General features: G+C 38.3%; 1 protein-coding gene across 1 annotated transcript in view; it reads right to left on the reverse strand.

Annotated features, from left to right (window-relative positions):
• The window catches only part of DISC1 (DISC1 scaffold protein), a 218,184-nt gene that overhangs the window by 25,841 nt on the left and 171,857 nt on the right, over nucleotides 1-20,486 (reverse strand). The window contains 1 exon segment of the mRNA XM_064509255.1: nucleotides 2,409-2,652. Within this exon segment, the coding sequence (XP_064365325.1) occupies nucleotides 2,409-2,652 (244 nt within the window).

A 20,486-nucleotide genomic window follows, 5' to 3' on the forward strand; every position in this document is an offset into this window, starting at 1 on the left:
CTGCTTCCTGATAAATGGCTATAAAATAGTTCACTACAAATGGACATCAGTAAGTTACTTCATGAAAATCACACGAATAGCCAAGTTAGAGACTAAAGGCTGCACTACTGCTTTTTTTTGTTTCTCACAAACATAAAGCTATTTATAAATAAAAAATTACAATACCATATAATAGATCATTTAAATGCTGCAAATCTGGTTCATGCCTCTCACATAAGTCCCTTTACAAATCAAGACATTTTCTTTCTTGTACTACCTTCTCTTCAAAACAAAACAACAACAGGAAGTTCTGATGATTTGCAAGTCTGAAAAATGTCATGTGTTTGTTGTTTTTTTTTTAATATTCCGCCTTGTGATGAACAACAGGGAGACGCTATAGGGAGTGCTATGCTATAGCTCTCCTCTAACAGGTCACTCCGGCTGTCACTCCTACTGAGATCTACCAGTTTTACTAATGAAAGGTGCACTTTTCTGGGTAAAATTTCTACATCCTGACACAGGGGAAAGAACTCCCAAACTCTGCGAGTACAAAAACAAGCTGTCCAACTCTAAATCCAGAACCAGAACACAGTCTATATTTTTCTTTAAGGTTGTAATGGGTTGCAGTTGTCACTGATGCATAACTTAGCCTCAGTAGTCAAAGCTGCAGGCGTCACTGAGCAATTCAGCTGGCAGAAGAAGATTAGTTGAGTAAGTTGTGATAAAATAGAGCTATGTTGTTCAGCCCATTCTATAATTTGGAAAATGAATGAACATTGTTATGTTAAAAAGCTGCTTCTTTTTTTCTTTTAAGTTTGTCAGTCCTAGGAGCGATGTGAGAATAGATGTGAGAATATCTCCACAGGTCCTTCACCGATAGGCATTTTCACGTTCACATTTACACATCAGCTTCTAAATGGATTTTGGCATGTTCTCAAAATCGTGTTTATTCAAGATGCATAGGCCAGATTCTAGGCAAAGTCATTTCTACCACAAAGCCTAAACAAAGAGCTGAAATTAAGGGAATAGTCTCCCTAAGTTCTCCCTATGGAGAGACTGAGGGGAAATGATCAAAAAGGGAAGTTCAAAAGCAGGAGCTTAATAGGGGTGTTGCAAGCGCTGCAAATATGCCTTCCTCTTCCATTAAACCCATGGGGAACCTGGCCTTTGGGTTTCAGGACCTCTCTTCAGAGCCAAAAAGCCATCTCACTTCAGTTACCTAAATGTCATTCTAGGATAACAATGTTGATTTCCACAGAATTGATCCAGATTTGCAGTAGTGAAATGAATCATCTACTGGAGAAACCTCAGAGTGCTACAGAAACAGTCACATAACTCCAAACCCTCCAGTGCTTCTCAGCTGTACTTTTGACAAAGGAGCTCAGCTTTCCATAAGCAACAGAATTATTCATATTGCTTCAGTGGACTCACCAAGAATATCAGGAAAAGATGCCAGCCACAGCTGACTATTACAAATAAAAACACCCGCTATGTGAGTCAGTCTGTAAACTGTTTCTTCCAAGCAAAGGCTGCAAATACTACTGAAGTCCCATTTAAAAACAGAATTTTACTAATAAGAAGGGATTTTACAATAAGGTCAGGCCACTGCCTGCCTTCTGCTAAGTCTCAGTCAGTATAAATGCAAAATTAGGTATCAGTTTTCGATGTAATGCATGGTTCAATGGCTGTTAACACCATGTGCCATTAAGCACACTTTTAATTTTTGTCAACTGAATTCCAAGGTCATCAAACTGACAACTCCTGTTGGAGGGCATTTTTGTCACAATGGTGCTATTGGGTGATACAGCTTTTCAACAGCTTGTTTATCTTGACTGTGCAGTTAAAAGACTATTACGTAGTTGTAAATATTTAAGCAAAGAAGGCATTCCAGAGCAGAACACAAAAACTTAAATGAAATATGTCAAACCCTTTAAGCCTCATGACTTTCTCCTCCTTTTAATATTTGATATATGCTGGAAGGCTGCCAGCATCTGAGCAAGGAAGCCTTTGACCATTTCACTAGGGTAGGAAAACTTACTGTCTCCTCTGTTCAGCTACTATAGATCCAGGCTAACAAGTCAGCAGAACTAACTCAGAGTGAAATTGTTGACAGTGAGATGAGGACCATCTCATAATTTGTGTTAAATACTTAAATAATTGTAAGAGACCCGTTTTTCCTTTAAATCCAGATGTACTTTGTGTATTTATTGCCTGAGTAACTTCCACATTTTAAAAAGACCAGTGAAAGGAAGAAGGGTTGAAAATATTTCTGAGAAGCTAATAAGCTATTTTATTCATGTTCCATATTGGAGGCCGGATGTTAAGTTTATTCTTAACCTGCTCTGTTGACCCGTCACCCAGCTTTAACTCCTCCTCTCAAAATGGAGAACAGTATCACTTAAAATCCAGCTGTAGAGTATTTCAAATACCTCTTTTCGTTCACTGTGCTTGGGGCATGGAACAGTGCCCCACTCTGTGCTCTTTGGAAAATGACCTTCTTTTCCTCTTTCAGAATCAGAAGGGCCATCAGCAGTCATCTCCATCTCATCCATTTGGTTCTCCTCTTCCTCAAAAACACAGCAACTGGTTTCTTTCAGTTTAAACCCTCGGATCAACAGCTGACAGGCCTCCAAGTCAGCTTCCCACACTCTCTGGAGCAGCTGGCTCCCACAGCTGAAATAAAAGCCAAAAGAAAATAAATCTGCAGTTCAAGGAGAATAGTTGCTATTTCAAGTAACTTTTGGAGTGATTGCTTGTGATTAGATAGGAGAATGAAAACAAAAAAAATACACGAACAGCTCAAATATTTTCACAGAGACAACATAAGCTATTTCAAACTGACAACTAGTAAAATGATGGCATTATTACAAAGCAGATGTCATTCAGAAAATCTTTTTGGTAAGATGCTGTTTCCAACTGTACCCCATACACTGGCTACATATGACCTTCTCCTGCTTTAGCTGAAGTCAATGAGTTTTGCACGCAAAACCAGAACTTTCCTCTTTCTATCACATATATAGGTCTGTCATCTCAAAGTACTTTTCCTGAATTTCTTGCAGAAGACAGTGCATTAGCAATCAAACTATTTACTGCATTAAATCAGTCCTAGTTTTCAAAAAATAGATAATATGATTTCTAAATTCCTTGTTTGACTGAAATGTCCATGCTTCAACTCTCGTAAATCAAATTAAACTAGCAGTATTCTTCCTTTCCTTTAGTCTTCTACTTTTTATATATATTCTGAGTGTTTTCCTTATCTCTCTCTGAAGTGCTCTGTTCTTTCCACCTTATTATCCCACTGAGGAAAATCCAAAAGTATTGGGAAATTCAAAATACAAACTTCTTAGTGCTTTTAAGCCACTGATCATGTCTCAGAGATGTCTAAGTATGTTAAAAATATTAGTCCTGAAAACTGTCCACGTAGATATTTTCAGCTGAAGTAAATGAGAATTCTAGGCATAGACAGTTTTTCAGAATAAGACAGTGAATACTAACATCACACTGCTTTTAAGGGATATAGTCACATCTCCATTTAATGCATATTGTCTCTAAGGTACCAAAAGGTTAAGCTGCCTGCTAAGATACAACAGGTCAGTGGCAGAGCCTGGAGTAGCACTCAGAAGTGCTGATTCCCATGGCAATACCAACTTCTAGACAGATTTGCATACTAGTATCTAGTAACTGCAACAGTTTTTCTCTCTCTTCAGATTATATCATTTGCTACATAACAGGATGCAATTATAAGTGACTACAGGAAGGAAAATAACTATTTGATTTTAACTTTTCTGACTAAATTAATACTAGCTTATCTTTTATACTGAACACAAGATAAAGGAGCTGCATTGCTCACAATGCATTCATTAATGTAATAAAGGTACCTTTTTACTCTACAAACACAGGATGCTAAGCTATAAAATTCAGACAGCAATATTTTGAGATTGAGAGCAAAATTAAGCTCCAGAAGCTGAGCTACTTGATCTTAGTCAGCACCACTGCTTATTGAAGGTAAGGTGCAGCATGAGGTCCATAAATTGGACTCCCCCAAGGAGTTCAGAGTATTGCTAATTAGACAGGGAAAAAAAGTATTCACTCCATTAAAATTCTATGTTCCAGCTAGGCAGCACTTATCAAGCTATAAAAATTAAATAACCCCCGCTGTTTCTGTACTTTTCAGTCACATCATCGTGGTTACACAGCCAAAATACTTCCCTGCAGATACACATATGCCCATTTACTTGCTTTTTGCAAAGGTTTGTTTGCATCTATATACATACAGCACGTTAAAAATGCTCAGAAAACATGCTGTAGACCTAAATGATAATCTCCAGTGGATAGCCTGTTTTGGCTGTTCGACTTAATGAAAAGCTCTATGGACAAAACTAGGACAGAGTGATATATGTAGTATTCACAGTGGAGAAGATGAATAGCATATATAAAAGCATAGAGTAGTGCTGTCTGGGCTGCATTTATTCAGCCATGACTCCGCTCTTAGGTCAGTATGCTTTTGACTGTGTCGAAGTTTTACACCTGTTTTAGTAAATTGCAGTTACTGAATGTGCCTCTAATAACTTGCTTCTATTTTAAGGACATCTTCATTTTATCACCATATCAGTAAAACTCTACTACATCTTGAGATAAGATACTAAATATGCATGTTACAACACACTGTGCTGCTGAACTTTTCCACTGAAATCAGTAAATGTACATATACCTGGATATTCTTGGCCTACCTAAGCCCCAGGACTCTGTGTTTTTTAGCTTTAATTTTTAAGTTACTGAGTGCATAGAAACATTTTTGAACTATACTTTTTAAATGAAAATAATTTGAAAGCTGAAAATAACTGACACAGAAACACATACAACTGACACACACAACACATTATACAAATAATTATTAAAACTTTATGTTGTCCCCAATATGCAAAATCTTTACATTTTACATAAAATCAAGCTGAACTGAATTACAGAGTTTGCTTTGTACATGTTCAATCCACACTAAAAGTGCATTTGCAGTCTCTGTGAAGCCAGAAGTAGTATATGGATGCCTATGTTCAACATAGCGAGTTTTTCAGGTATGCACCTTTTCAAAATGATTGGTCAAGATTGGATCAGGTTTTATATTATTCCTAAATGTATATGTATTTTACAATGCATCCAATCTCTAGATTGCCTCTCAACAGATTACTAATAAAATCGTATATGTGGTTATATCTCTCTACACAGTACTAACAAAATGATATATTTGGTAAGCTCAACAAAGGTGCCAGGAGCAATCTGTTGCTCTCCACAACATATCACAAACCATTAACTATGTATTTAGACACAACAACAACAACAAGCATACCTAGCATACCTTAATCACCTAATGATTTCAAACTTCTTAGCACCAGAGTGCTCAAGAGTCCGAAGTTTTGTACAAACACCAACCAAACAAATCACAATGGTCCTTTTCTCAAAAGGACTTTTATTTATGCTTAAAAGAAGCAATGAAAGCTGGATACAGACAGAAATGTAAAAAGAAACACTGACACATCAGTGGACTGAACACAGCACATTAGTTACAGTACAACAGTTTAATTAGCTACATCAGTAATTAATTAGTCTAACCACTGTCAAGTTCACGGAGGTATCACAATGAATGAGAATTTTAAGGATTTGCAAGAGGCCAACAAAATGGTCTGTGGTTGTCTAAGAGCTCCATTCCTCCATACAGAAACCATGTAAGAAAGGCAAAAAATGCTAGTATAGAAATGTAATGAGCAAGTGATGAATACTAAGGTGGTGTTACATCTGGAGATGGAAATCAGCCTTTTGATATCAAAAAAATAAAGACTGAAGAGGTGGGAAAAGGTTGTGCACAGCTTTGGCATTGAGAACGGGTAGTTATGTTTGATGTTACAGAATAGAGGAAATCAATGGAGGAATGCAAAAAGAAAGGTGCAATGGTCAACAACACAAAATTAAAAAAAAAAAGAACGAACATTCATTGTAGTAGCAACAGCACTTTGAATGGATAAGGGCAGGGCAAGATTGCTTTTGTCAAGTCAAGGCCAAGGATGTTGAAGTAACTGAGATGCAAGACTGTCAGAAACTGAATAATTTTTTAGCCAGATGGATGGATAGGACAGGTCTTATCTCAAGGACGCTACACAGAAAGAATTTACAAGAGCAGGCCCAAGCTGACTTGAAGAATGGTTGAGACATCCAGAGCAGCAAAAAAGGAAGCAGCAGGGAGAATTTTGGATTAGGTCAACTTGATGATGATTAAAGAGCTGTCAGAGGAAGAGAATTGCTTATAGACAAGAGGAAATGAATGTGAAATAGAAAAGTATATCTTTAAGTACTCTTCATAAAGTGGCAGTTGAAATTGTATTTGCAGATGCTTTTACCAAATCTCAAGCAGGCAGTGGCAGCCAAGAATAGATTTCCAGGGAACTACACAGGACACCAGAGGTTATAGGAAACTAGAGGATATCTTCAGTCTACATGTAATCCTGGGTCAAATTCATGTGGAAAGTCATATCCAACAAGCATTCTCTCTGTCTTCCTTGCAGTCTAAAGGACGTTGCTCCTCAGGCTTTTCATAAGTTTCCCGGAGATATCAATGAGGGCTCTTTATGCGGCTCTCAGCAGAATAATCTCCACTATTTATAGTGCTAACTGGAACTCTGAGAACAGAACTTTCCTATTGTAGGCTCTGCAGACATACAAAAGGCACATTCAGTTCCTGAACACTACAGCCTAAATGAAAACATGCCCGTGTAAAAACAGCCAAAAGATTTTATATTAAACCTTACCAAACTCTTCCCCTCAAAGTCTCCCCAAAAGCAAACCAGAAGCAATACAAGGAGATGTCACTACTTGTAAATCTCATCATCTCTCATTCTCAGGAATGCGCTTTGGTGAGTGAACTGTTAAAACTGGTTTATTAACACCCTGGGGTCAACACACTGTGTGTTTGTAGAAGATATTGCTTATTTTAAGGACAGCAAAAGGAAATCCCTTTAAGAAGCCACTTCTTGAAAGCCAAGAGAGCAAGGCTGAAGCTAAAAGGCTACATAGTATATATACTATGCTATAAAGGTGCCTATTGGGAAACTACATAAGCAAAAGCTAACTTATGAGGGGAAGTTTAACCACCACCAAAAAGAAGTATCCTAGATAACTTCTTTCTAATAGGTGATCCACACCAAGGCACAGATTCGGGAAAACATGTACTTACCTTTTTCCAGTACCTGGGACATTTGTTCATACACTGCATTCACTGACACTAATGGCAGTTTTCTCCGACAAGAAAGCAACTGAAACACCACAAAAATGGTCTGGCAGAAACAACAGGGATTTTCATTATGACAGTTCAAATGATCAGACAGTTGCAAGGTTTATGGAAAATGGCAATGAGAATAAAAAGACTTTGATTCTCTATATCCCATCCTTTGCTGATGAAGTACAAGCTTTGTTGATCATAACTACAAGCTAAGGAAAGTTTCTCTGCAATTTAGTCACTCACTTCTATTTATAATTTGCTCTGCAGGGAAGTGACTTGCTCTTCTTGCTCTAAGTCTATGTTATATCTACAGCTATGCAGGCAAGGAGGCAACTGAAGGAAAGAAAGTATGGAGCAATACTTAATTGCAGGTGGACTAGAGATAGGAAGACAACCATATTACTTCACTGCTTATAGAAACTCACACCTCTGACTTGGTTTATCATATTAATTCAGTCATGCATTAATGGCTCTGCTTATATTTAACAATTATTTACAACTTCAGGAATAGATTTCCTTTCTCTTCTCTATACTGTAAGATTTCCAGACTGCTTTGTTCTTGATCCTTAATGTTTGTTCTGTCATTCTGGCCCTTTTTAAAGATGCCTATAACCAATCTGTTGAACAAACTAAAGACTTCAGGTTTCTATCTTGTCTATGGGTCACATGAGGATCTAAGGAGGAGGAAGCACATAACCCTGTTTTCCCTGTCTGGTGTTCAGACACAATACTGCTAAGGGAGAAGGTGCAGCTAGGGTTCATGAGATCACAAGTGTCAGCCGGTGAACATAAAAAAAGAGGAGGAAGGAAGGGGCAGGAAAAGGAAGAAAAAAAACTTGGACTCTGTCCAAATGGCAAGACTCTTTTTTCTCTGCCTGCACTCAAGAAAGTTGCCTTTTTAAAACATCTGAAATCAAAACTATGAGGTTTTTTCTTCCTGAAATTTTCTCTAATCCTGTATACCCCTTTTATACACACTAGTCATAGCATCTCAATTTCACAGTTCAATGCCTTGTATTATGTCTCTTCTCTCCATTCTCCTCAGCAGCTGGAAACCTCATGAATTCACTCCATATTGTTTTGATCAGGTGTTTCTCCCCCAGTGCACAAAAGACTTCTTTTTGCTACTGCCTTCTTTCAAAGCTCAGTGAAAGACTTGTTTGCTGTTCAGCACGGTTACTGCACTTCTCCATGTAAAAACAGGACTCACTCCCAGTGGGTTAGGAGACTCCATACTGCTGTCTCAGATAACAACCTGTTCTAACACCTGCCTTAAAGGCTACCTAGAACTCCAAGGCAAGGTGTGAAGTCATGATGTTTCTCTGGCATATGTGATTTTGCTTCTCTGACCTTGCTTTCACTCTTATAAAAGTATGACAGTATCAAACAGACTACCCAGTATAACTCTTCACTGAAAACACTTACCCATCCGTGCAGAAAACAACACATAGCTGACTCCCATTAACCATGATGTTTAATGAGCTACTGAAGAGCATTCTGGCCCAGAACCACCCAAGCCCAGGAAAGCGATCCTCAGAAGCCCCATCTAACTTCCAGACTCCTGCGCTTTTGCCACCAAAAATTTTGTTCTGCGATGCTTTTTCTAATATCTAAGCCTTATGACCCACAGAGGGGTTCTCTGCACCGCCCTATCCAAGAGGCAACTAGCACACCCATACAGGATATGATAGTGCAGCACACAGATATGGCCACTACATGCAACTGGAAGAAGAGGTGATAGCAGTGGCTCTGCTTTCTACAGCATCTCAGGAGCAGAGGCACATGTACAAAGAGGAACAGATTTGAGGAAAGAGGTAAACAGAGTCCCCAGACAAGATCAGCCCTCAGAGTGGTGATTATGGCACTCTGCTCTCCTCTGCTTAGGGACTTGGTAGAGCAGGGTACATGGAGATGTACTAGGCAGAGTACAGGGAGTCACATCTCCTGCACCCTTTTTCAGTGATCTAACCTCTATGCCTTTGCTAGGGAACACCAACACTGCATTCTTTTAAATCACGCTGGGGTTAGGAGCTATCTCTTGGTTTTGTAAGCAAAAAGAGCAGCAACAGTTTGATCCCTTCCTTTCCCACCTCCCCAGATTTCAGAAGGGTCTAAGTGGAGAACCTCAGATAGCAGCAGACACCAAAGCCTTGCACACTGAGGGAAAAGAGGAAGAACATAAACTTTTTAAGATACACTCCTGCCATAAACATTTCCTATTGGCCAGTTCAGTACCCCACTGATGGTACTATTAAATGTCTCAGAATGGGATTTTTTAACAGTGCAGCTACCCAAGGCCCAGTATAAAAACTCTCACAGAATGGAACTGATGGGTAACTACTTCACTTTGGAAGGAAAAATGCCACACTGGAACACACCTACTCAAATGATGCTCAAACTATTTCAGCCTGCTGCTGTCTGCTTCCCAGACCTTGCTTCTTTCAAATCCCTCCTTGCCCCTCTCTGAACTTCCACTCCTTGGAGAGCATTGCTTTCTGCAGGTCTGGCCAGCAGAAACAATCTCCACAAGTCACTACATATCTTCCAGATGAAAACATAACTTTTTCTTCCCTGCCTCTATTTTCTGCTTCTCTATGCTTTTATCTAGGAGTTAACATTGGCATTTTGTGATAACTGTATAAATATATATATGCTTTGAGATAAAGTTTCTATGAAAGAATGTGCACAAAATAAATGTATGTTGTATTATGGAACTAATTTGCTGATTACAGCTAAATTACACAACTTTCATTTATATCTATGATCTATTTGTAAACAATTTTAATTGAAATCTTATCGTCTTGAAAAGGGCTCTAAGATATCAATGTATGTGAAGATGTACATGTATAAAGAAAATAAGCCTTTTTAACTTGAATAAGTGCTTTCCTTTTAATATATTAGTAGTGATATTGAAGGCAAAAACAATATACCATGTCTGTTATATATTTCACAGTGCTACAAAATTAAGGACGGAATTTTTAAATGTGCAAATTGCCAAAGCAGGGTAAACAAAGGCGAGCTGTGAATGCTAGGCAGTTTCCCACTTTGTATTTGTAGCTGAATGACTTCTACCAGCAGCTGAGATACACACTAATGAAAATGCAAGCTTTAGTACCCAAAGCAAGAAGCACTGTGCATTAAGGGGGGAGGGCTGGAAGTGAACCACTGCACAGGATCAACTGCAAGTTGGACCAGTGTTTCTGATCTTCTTCCAGAATTCTACTTTTCTCTTCAGTTCTCTAGATTTTGACTTATGAGCATTATATTTATATTATGTTTTACAGCAATAATGCATTATATTTTACAGCAATAACTGTATGTTAAAAATTGATGAACAGACTTAAGTGGTACCCGCTCCCATAAATTCCACTCTCTCCACAAAAGAAAAACATTAAATATATTGTGTCAAGATATTTCTCCCATGAAGAGTAGTTACATTCCCACATTATTATTTTAAATAAGTCCTTGGCATTTTGCATATGTATATATAAAACATATATCTATAAAATGAGATAACACCATTTATTCTGTAAAATGTATAATCAAGAAAATATGGACAAACGCATTCTATGATGATGGACAGACCATTCTAAGATTCCAAAGGAATTTTCTCAGACCTTTCAGAAGCTAATAGCTTGAATTGACTTTATAAAACACTTCTTATAAATTTCCTTCCCAGTAATACATTCAGAATTTTGCATAAAAAGAGGCTAAAAAGAGTAATATTAATTTTAAAACATTTGACCCTCACAGTGATCTCAGTAAACAGAGAAACATAAATGTCAGACAGTATTTTCTGCCAAATGTTAAAAAAAAAAAATTAAGCCTATCAACTACAGTGATTATCCACACATTCTTCTACCCCGTATAAATATCACCTACTGCATCCATAATATTGAAGGGTTAGAATTTAAACTGAAATCTAAAAATAACCTGGGAAGAATCATGACCTCTCTCCCTCACCAACAGAAGGCGGCAAAACTGATATCAACATCTTAAGGGCAAAACTAAGGCCTTACATTTTATGTGAAATACACATATTTTATAACTGTTCTTTCTTCACTGAAAGGCCTGTTCAAAATGATGAGGAAAAGCAATTTTTCTAGTGCTTAAAACAAATAATGGACATTTGATTAGGGTTATTAAAAAACAAGATACCATACAATACTGAACAATATTTTTGCCGCTTTCTCTTCAATCTGCCAGCTATTTGTTTTATCTGGCACAAAACTTTAATCATGGCCTGTCATTTTGCTATCAATATTCTATGTCACTGTTTTATACTTAAATTATCTCCACGGGAAACACAAAATGACAGACTGCTGCAGTTGATGGTTTTCACTCTGATTCTTAATGCAAGGTGGATGCAGGAATGGAACTGACATGTCAAATGCAGGAAATTAACTGATTTACAAGGGAATAAGGAAGGCACCTTCTAGTAAGAATTTACTATTCAATTTAGTTCCTACATTTACTATACAGTTTATTTTTTACTATATTACCTAATCCGTAATGTAAAAATTTACTGCCTTCTTTCAGGACTATTTACCTCTCTTAAGAAAAGGAACAGAGTAATGGTCCTCTCCCTACTACCCCTACCTCCGATAAAACATCTATTGTAAATAATCTATTCTAAGAGCAAAAAGCTTAACTTTGATAGATGAGTAGAAAGCTACCAGGGGATTCCTCTTATTAAACAGTCCACATAAAGTCAGTTTCTCAACCATAGTTTATCATTCGCCTCATTCATAATCGGATAAAGGAACTCAGTCTGCCTCCTGCTCGCCTTTGGCTCCTGCAATAACAACAAAGCCCCCTAATGTCATTAAGCTGTTGGGTTTTTCTAACTGGATGGGATATGCTGGAATGAGATTTTTTCCATACTAATTAATATCAGATCTCAAATCAGATTTACAGGAGATGCATGGATTAGGCCCTGATTTTGGAAAGCATGCATTTCAGGATCTATACACTCATCAAAGCTCTGCTCAAATGCTTGACCCTCTCTGTAAGTCTAAATACTATCACAAGCTTGGACCTCATAATGGACTTAGCTTCTAGTGACTTCCACTGAAATTGAAGAAATTCAGCAACTTTCAAAGTCACTGCCAGTTCTAGTCCAAGAAAATACATTTGTTTCCACAGGTATGCTACAGGAAGACAACACGGCATTTGCATGGAGGCCACATTCTCAGCTGTCACAACTCAGCACTGTTGCAGTAACAGCTATGTCTATTTATACCAGCAGAAGAGTGTATTCTTATCACAAACCAATTAGGATAATGAGCCTGATCCCTCGTTGTTTATTACATTCTCTGAGCACAAGTGTTATGAAACATACATATGAAACTCCTATGGTGATCATTACGTTTTTTACTCACCTCTGTTCTCCAATATACAAACCCACAGCTTATAATACATTCTCTCTCCAAAAGGGCAACAGATTTAGAATACAAGTGGCAAGTGAATTTGGGAATGTGAATCATGTTGTCTACTGCTGTCTGAGCAGGAATTAAGCATATATAATAACAAAAAAAGAAAAAACAGGACAAAGAAATACCCTTTCAGAAGAGACACAATCAGGAGGAATAATACACTCTCACCATGTAGGAATGTACCTTAAAATCCAACCTTTGTAACCAGGAAGACACACCTAGAAAAAATGAGAAAGTTGGCCAAATACTGATGTCAATAGCAATGCGTTAACAGAAGTCCTCTGAAAAGTTCGAGGGCATGATTTGACCCACTGTACCTGCATGGTCAAAGAAGGTCAAGAGCCAAATCCTGTTTTGGCTTGAAATGAGCAAGAGAAAAAGAGCAGGGTCTACTGATCCTCCCTGATGGGACCCTGTTAGCTACAACAAACCCTGGCTACTCTGCACTGCTGATGACAGCACGCCTGTTAGCTTGCTGGGGGCCTGCATGGGTTCCCAGATTGGCAGAGCACCTTCCCAGCAGTAAGCACATTAAGTAATGAATACTTCCAAATGCTGGTGAGAAAGACTGCCCCAGTTGCATGCAAGATAGAACTATCCTACATCTTCATATGCAGGCTATGCAGGTGGTGATATTTTATTTATTTTCTACTTAATTTAATTTTCATGACACTTGCATCTAAAGGGCTGATCGGGACTTTGTGCAAAGTATTGTCCAAACACAGGATAGGATGATTTAGCAGTACTGCTGGACAGCAAGCAGATGATGTCAGACATCCATCCTCATCTTCCTTGATCTCTCTACGACCATTACTACTGTCGATGACAATTCTCCTTGAGAGAGATGACAAAGCTTATGAGAAATGCACAGACTGGTTTTAAGTCTTGCCTGGAGGCACGCACCCAAAAACAGTAGCAGTAGGAAAATACATTTCCACTTCTGTCTATTCACCTACATGCAGCCTCTGATGGACCTGGTAAGAGAGATTAAGCTTAACTCCATGGATACAGAGGTGACAAAAAGCTTTGTGCATCTCTCCCCTCACATAATCATATTGCCACAATTAAGACAGGGCAAGATTAGCATGAAATCAGCTCACAGAGATAAAGATACCTGGGCAGTACTGGGCAAGGCACAGAGGATGCTGGTGATGGGCAAAAAGAAGTACTTTGAAGTTTTTACAGCCGGCAAGCACTCACAGTTTTTTCAGTAAAAACACAAGACCGGAAGTCCCACAAAAGTCACAGAAACCAGCCTCCTGCTGAAGCAGGCAATTATTTCATACTGTTCTTTATACCAATTAAACTCAGTCCCTAATTTCTAGAGTGCCTACAAGCTGACAATACACTCTCACCTAAAAGCATCTGCAAGTAATGCTAGCACGTCCTGTTGTTCAAGAGTCTCTCATATGCTAGCAGGTGATATAACCTGGCATCAATTACACATATTTTTTCCATTATCTGGATAGGAAGAGGAAACCATTGTCCTTTAGCTTGACAGAACACCTAAAGGTAACTCCTCAGCAGCTATAGCACACAGCAAAAACATCCTGTATTTCCTAAATGAGCTTCCCAGAGATTGCAGAATAATCTCTAAGGTCTTGAACCTTAACATCATCTGAAATGTGGGGACGAAATCAGTGGCTGAACACACTCTTTTTGAAGCACAGTGGACTTCTCTTCCCCACAGCCAAAACATCTTTGCATAGGAAATAGAAGACTATTAAAAACAAATCACCAAGCTCATCACTTCAACTTTCCGTTCATTAACACAAACATACAACAGCATAGACATCTATAAGAAAAAATTCACATAATTCAATCAAATAGAAAGAGATGCGGAAACAGGTAAGAGAACAAGTGAGTGAAAAAATAAAACGGAAAATGTTAGGTCTGCTCCAAAATATGGAAATCTCAGTACATCAAAGCAGCAAAATAATGCAGAATTATTTGTTCTTGATGAGATCAGAGTTTGCGGCAGAAAGGACTATCATGACATTAATGAGTTTCAGCAGACTGTTGAACCGCAGTTTCACAAGCATGACTGAAGCACCAGAAGAATGCAGTGTGAGAAAAGGTATACTGAAAAAGAAAAGATCCTAACAAAATACACAATTACTAACCATCTAGAAAGGCTGTGAACTTTCAGCATGTTTTCTTTTTAAGCAAGAGGCAATACTTTCTGTTTTCAGAAGGGGAGACCCATCCTTGCCCTCTGATGATTTTTGCTATGCTAAGTATAAAATGAATGGAAGACAAAGAGCCTGGAGGGGAAAGAAAAAAAAAAAAAGCCTTTTTTATGAATAAGCAGCAAAATCCTTTGTTATCTAGTCTTTGGCAATGCTGCATTGTAAATCCATCTTAAGAGATGTTAGTTCAGTAACTTGGAAAAAGCCAGGATAAAATCTGAGTTAATATGGACAGAGAATTACTAAATGCTATGTGACTGTGTGCTTTACTTTTTCTAAAGTTTTAAAAGACATTGGCCCCAAATCTGACCTCCTTTTTTATTCTAAAAAGGTCTAGTCTCACAGCTGAGATTAGATTTCAAAAGAATAGAGCTTTCCCCTACTTCTCCTCATAAACCAATACTGTCGTGTACCACTGTTCCCCCACCTAGCACTTAAAAATAAAAAAAAAATAAAATAAAGTAAAAAAAGAGAAATCAATATCTGTGACCCAACATTGCTGAACTGGAAGAACTGCCAAAAAGAAAAAGCTAAATTTGCAATTCTTGTGCTTTTCTCTACTTTTTACTGTTTTCCATAGAAGTTGAACACTCATAAAAAAATGTTCTGAGCACAATATACACCAAATAAATATTGGTGTACTAATAACACTCCAACAGAGCTTAAAGGGGAAAAATAAAAGTGCTAGTGTGTCGCCTTCGCCCAGACAACTGCTGGCTGTGAAAGCCTCTCCCTCGTCCTGCACATTCAGAGAGACAGTTTTGGTTTCCACACTCTGTGGGCCGTAGCTACACTTTCCACATCCAGAAACAAAAAGAACAGCAATGGTTCTCCCCTTTCCTCCAGTCCTAGTTAATCCAGGCTAATCTGTTTTCATGAAGTAATACCATGAAATTTCTGGTGAGGCTATCTGAATATGTTTACTACGAATTTCTAAGGTACTATATGCTGGCAGGATATATTTTCAATATATTTTCAAATACATTGCAAGCGACTGTGAAGACAATAAGGGTGATTAATGAGAATCTGCACTGTGCTCATCCTGTCTGAGATACCTAGAAAAATAATCTGCTGTGTTTTAAGGGTGAGATTAGGTTTTCTGTGAATCAAGTACATTTTTACATTCCTACTATTCAGCATTTTTTCTCTTCAGTAGCACAGAGAGGATGTACACAGAAATCAGTTTGCTAAAGGAATAAATGGGGAAACAAGACAAAGAAGGTGAGAATAAAATTTTAAAAGCAGAAATTTTAAAAGTGGAATAAAAGGGGAGGGAGAAACCAAAATAAAAACAAGAAGGAGAATCAGATCTCTCTGGAAATGCTAACTTCAAGATAGAACGATAAAAAAGGCGGAACAGCAAACAAGAAAGCACATGCATGTTTAAAGCACAGAAGAAAAGAGTAAGAAAGGATACTTAATGTTTTATTCTCTGTTAATTGGATTCACTATCATTAAGTTTTCAAAACTATTCAAAAAAGAGGACACATCTCCTAAATAAGGTTGGGCCAATACAGCAACAGTTAACTATAATTTATTAACTAGCACGCTTATTAGTTTGCAGTTCATTATTCACAACTCCTTTTATTCAAGAATAATTTGCATGAGGGAACTTTCTCTCACTACAATATTATTAATACAAGAGATTACTGGGATAATTAAAAAGCTTCAATATAGTTTCTGAATAGTGAATGAAAGCAACTTCACAAATATGTGCTGGTTTTCCCAAATTTTCCCTCCCCTAAAGAAATTTATTCAAAATACTATTTTTGTTCATAAGTTCCTACATTCTGTGACCAGTAATGTAGCTGAAGTGATGATCCTTCAGTTCATGATATCATAATCTTTCCACAGCAAATAAGTGCAATCAGCTAAGTTTCTGTTTTCAGGATGGAAAAAAGTCTCAGGAAAACATGGGCCTTTAAGAAACAATAATCTTGTTTTCATGACAGTGTCTCTTAAGTAAATTGAAGAATAAGGCAACAGAAACAAAGAGAATGCATCGTTCAGAATGAAGAGAACTGATTCTCCAAAGAAAAGCACTCAATCATCCCCATGTGAGTTTGGTGACGCTGCAATGCTTTTTAAATGCTACTGAAGCCATATTAGTTTCTGCTGTTGTTGCTGTTTGGAGGTTCTGGGGGAACCCAGCAGTAGCATAACACTACACAACGTGTTCAAAACAGGCTGTTTTACTATAAAGAACAGGAAAATACGTTCGGCGCAGAATGCCTTCAGATGTCACAGAAGTGTGTGAATTCCTTTTGATTTTGCAAATCTATCCGATCAGTTATTAACCATATCCACTTTCAGTAGCATTGACTGCTAACCACATTCCAGATTTTCCAATATTTAAGATAGTCACAAAGGACCTAGTCCTGCAGCCCTTTGTTACAAGGGCAGGCAATGATTTTGCTTGAAGACCTGGGCAAAAAACTGCTGTGCGAAATGAAACATTTCTTCTATGTAGGCAATACTACTTAAAAAAAAAAAAAAAAAAAAAAAAAAGTAAAATACAGGTAGGAACAGTGAAAAAATTATAACCAGACAGGAAAGAGCTATCCAGGCACAAGCACACTCAGCCTTTTTAAGGTGCTCTAAGCTTCAAGACCATCAGCAGTATAAAACACTGTCACGTTAACAAGTCCCCTCAATGTGCCATGTTATTGAGAGTATTTATACCCAGCTCTGCTCCCCAAAAATATTTCTGAAACTCAGTATATTATAAAGGAGACGTGGGTACGTGGTATGTACACTAACAGGATGAAAAATGGATGAAGAGAATGACTGCTTTAAGACTGTCATGCAGCTTTATTTTCAAGTAAACTGGGATGTAATCTGGTGGCAATTAATCCTGACTGGTCCTGTTATAATATGGGACCCTCAGAACACTGGCAGTCTTGTCTGAAGGGATGGAGCTCAGTGAAGATGAGACCTTCAGATGTATTAAAAACTATCTGGGAGTACCACAGATTTCCTTTACACAATGCACGTTCCCTTCCCCAGATTTCTTCTGGGCTTCATCAGAGTAAGCAAGCACATGTATCCTTAGAAATAATTCTGCCATTAGCATACAGAATCCAGGACTTACTTTCCCATACTTGCAAAAGGTGAACTTGAAAGTGTGTGCCCTGTCTAACAGCCTGGAAGCAAGCAAGTTTCCCAGATAGTGTGAAACACCTCAGGTATTGTGGCATGACAAATCTCCCATTAACAGCCATTATTCCCACTGCCAGGCAGAGAGTATGAAAGGTAAAGTACCTCCAAGGATGGGGAAGCAAATATATGATCTAAAGAGAAAAGCATAAGAAACGTCCACACTCTTCCCTCACCTCCCACCCATCTATTTGCAACACGGGCAAGGCTGAATGTAATGGGTAGGAGGTAGAAGGAATCTCACTTTCCACACACATCAGTGCCATGAAACTCTTCTTGCTTTAATACAGTGAGTTCGCCATAAGTAAGCTCCAGGGAGCAGCTAGATGGGAGATGCCTGTCATGGTCTAAGAGCAGCAGGACTTCTTTGGCTATACCTGACCCATGGCCAGTTTCATTGCTTCCATATGGTGGTCGCGGCTCTGGGGCAGGCAGCACTCCCCTTATATCACGTTGTATTTTGGTATCTCACTCAGTAAATGCAAAGTTAGTTTCTTCTGACGAGCACAGATTCACTGAAAAAAGCCTAGGCCAGCCATGAAAGCAAACAACTCAGCTAACATACAGACAGGTCTATGAATCCTGGTCTCATGAAGCCATTAAGGCAAATCTGCTTTCTTTTGTTCAAGCTGGACAGTGATGCTAGCCTAGTTAGTTTGCTGGCTGTATCAATCTTTTCCTGCATCAGCAGAAAGCTACCATAAATGCCCCTTTCCAAGCATACAAGGGAGTACTTGCACTCGTTTCTCCATGAAATGATTTCAATGAATTATTTCATTTGTATTTCAGTAAGTAAATTTTCACAGGGGCAAAAAAGAGTTACACTGCAGAGCCAAAGTCTCTAACAACTTCTTAATGCCTCCTTTAACTTCCACAACCCTGCTTTTTTCCTCTGATTATTTTCTATGATAAATGAAATGATTAAGCACCAGCAATCTGAGGCTGCAACGGGGTTATAGTCACATTTGTTCTGAACTAGTAAAAAGTGACATTTGATTGAATACCTTAAAAAAAAAATCACTTACAGATATATGAGATCAGGTGAAATAAGTTTGGGGCTAAGCTTCTGCTTTTTCAGTAAATGCAAGTGCAAGCAAGTTGTCCTAAACACAAAAAATTCCCTTCCTGCTTCATTGCACGATGAGCTATACAAATGAGCACACCTTACATCAGAATAAGACTCTACTACATTTCCTATACTGAGCATCCATGAGGTGACAAAAGCCACCATTAAAATAAAAACAAACATTGTTCAATAGAAAATAAGCCAAGACAAATTGAAGACAGGAATCAATTAAAGAAGAAAAGTTTTGCATGCATTTGCGAAGTTACAACGTGCTGTATCATTAGAAGCTCAAAAATGGCAGAGCACAATCATTGCAATATTACATCTTACTAGCAGGCATATTTATTTCACTGTTTTTGCAGAATAGCACAGAAAATAGCTCAATAGAACAGCTTTGTGTAACTGTCAGCAGTTATTCTTAAAAAATATGATTGCCTCAAAATAATTTCATGATTCCTATCTAGGAATTAGAAAAAGCAACTTAAAAGCCCTGTTCTTGTGATGAATGGAAGTCACAGAATAATCTTTTGAGGCCTGGAGTACAGTACAATCACGCTAAATTCCCCCAGCTCGAGAAATATCATCTTTACATCAGCCAGTACAAAAAAACTGTTTCTGGCAGGAGGCAGTTGTAATAAGGGATTTAGAACCCCTCACCATGCGGGCTAGAAGATATAAAAGAATGCATCATCGCATATAAACTGTCTGCTGCTCACAGTTTTTGGAGCTAATGTTCTCACAGCGGTGTATGACTTGGACCAGCTGGGAAGAAGAAAAGGACTAAATGAGTCTCTAGAAGTACCTAGCATTTTGCCTAACCTGCACTGAACACTACTGCAGCAGAACTACTGGTAAGCAAAATAAAATCAGATCATTTTAAATCAACGGATGAGACTGCATGCTCTCTTAGATGCACAGTTGAAGTCACAGTTTTAGGGAAAGGTGGGCAAGGATGGCATTGCAGTCCAATCTGTGCACTACTGATATACTACCACCAGGTGAAACAGCCCTCAACTCAACTCAAGCAAGTCATGGGTTACACAAAAATTACTGCAGGCTGTATGCCACTCCCAAGCTTGTCTGCACTGCTGTACAAAGGAGGGGAGAAAGCTTTTCAAGGGCCTTACTCAGCAGCTTTAGCACAGCAATTCTCCTCTAGTGGACACTAGGCTTCCTATACAAAGATATACTGGACACTGACAGCTCAAGATGAAATTTTATCCTAACAGATAAGAGTCCGTAGACTGTCAGAGCAAGGCTTTGCATTAAAATGCTTGATAATTGCAAATTTATACCGATAGGCCTGGATACCAGACTGCTCTTCAAAGGCAGTGTCAGAGTTCAAATAGGGCTGTAAGCGGGTACAGGAGACTAAAAAGTTCCAGGTGGATGTA

This window comes from Dromaius novaehollandiae, chromosome 3 (genome assembly GCF_036370855.1).
Source record: "Dromaius novaehollandiae isolate bDroNov1 chromosome 3, bDroNov1.hap1, whole genome shotgun sequence".
In the NCBI taxonomy this organism is placed as follows: Eukaryota; Metazoa; Chordata; class Aves; order Casuariiformes; family Dromaiidae; genus Dromaius; species Dromaius novaehollandiae.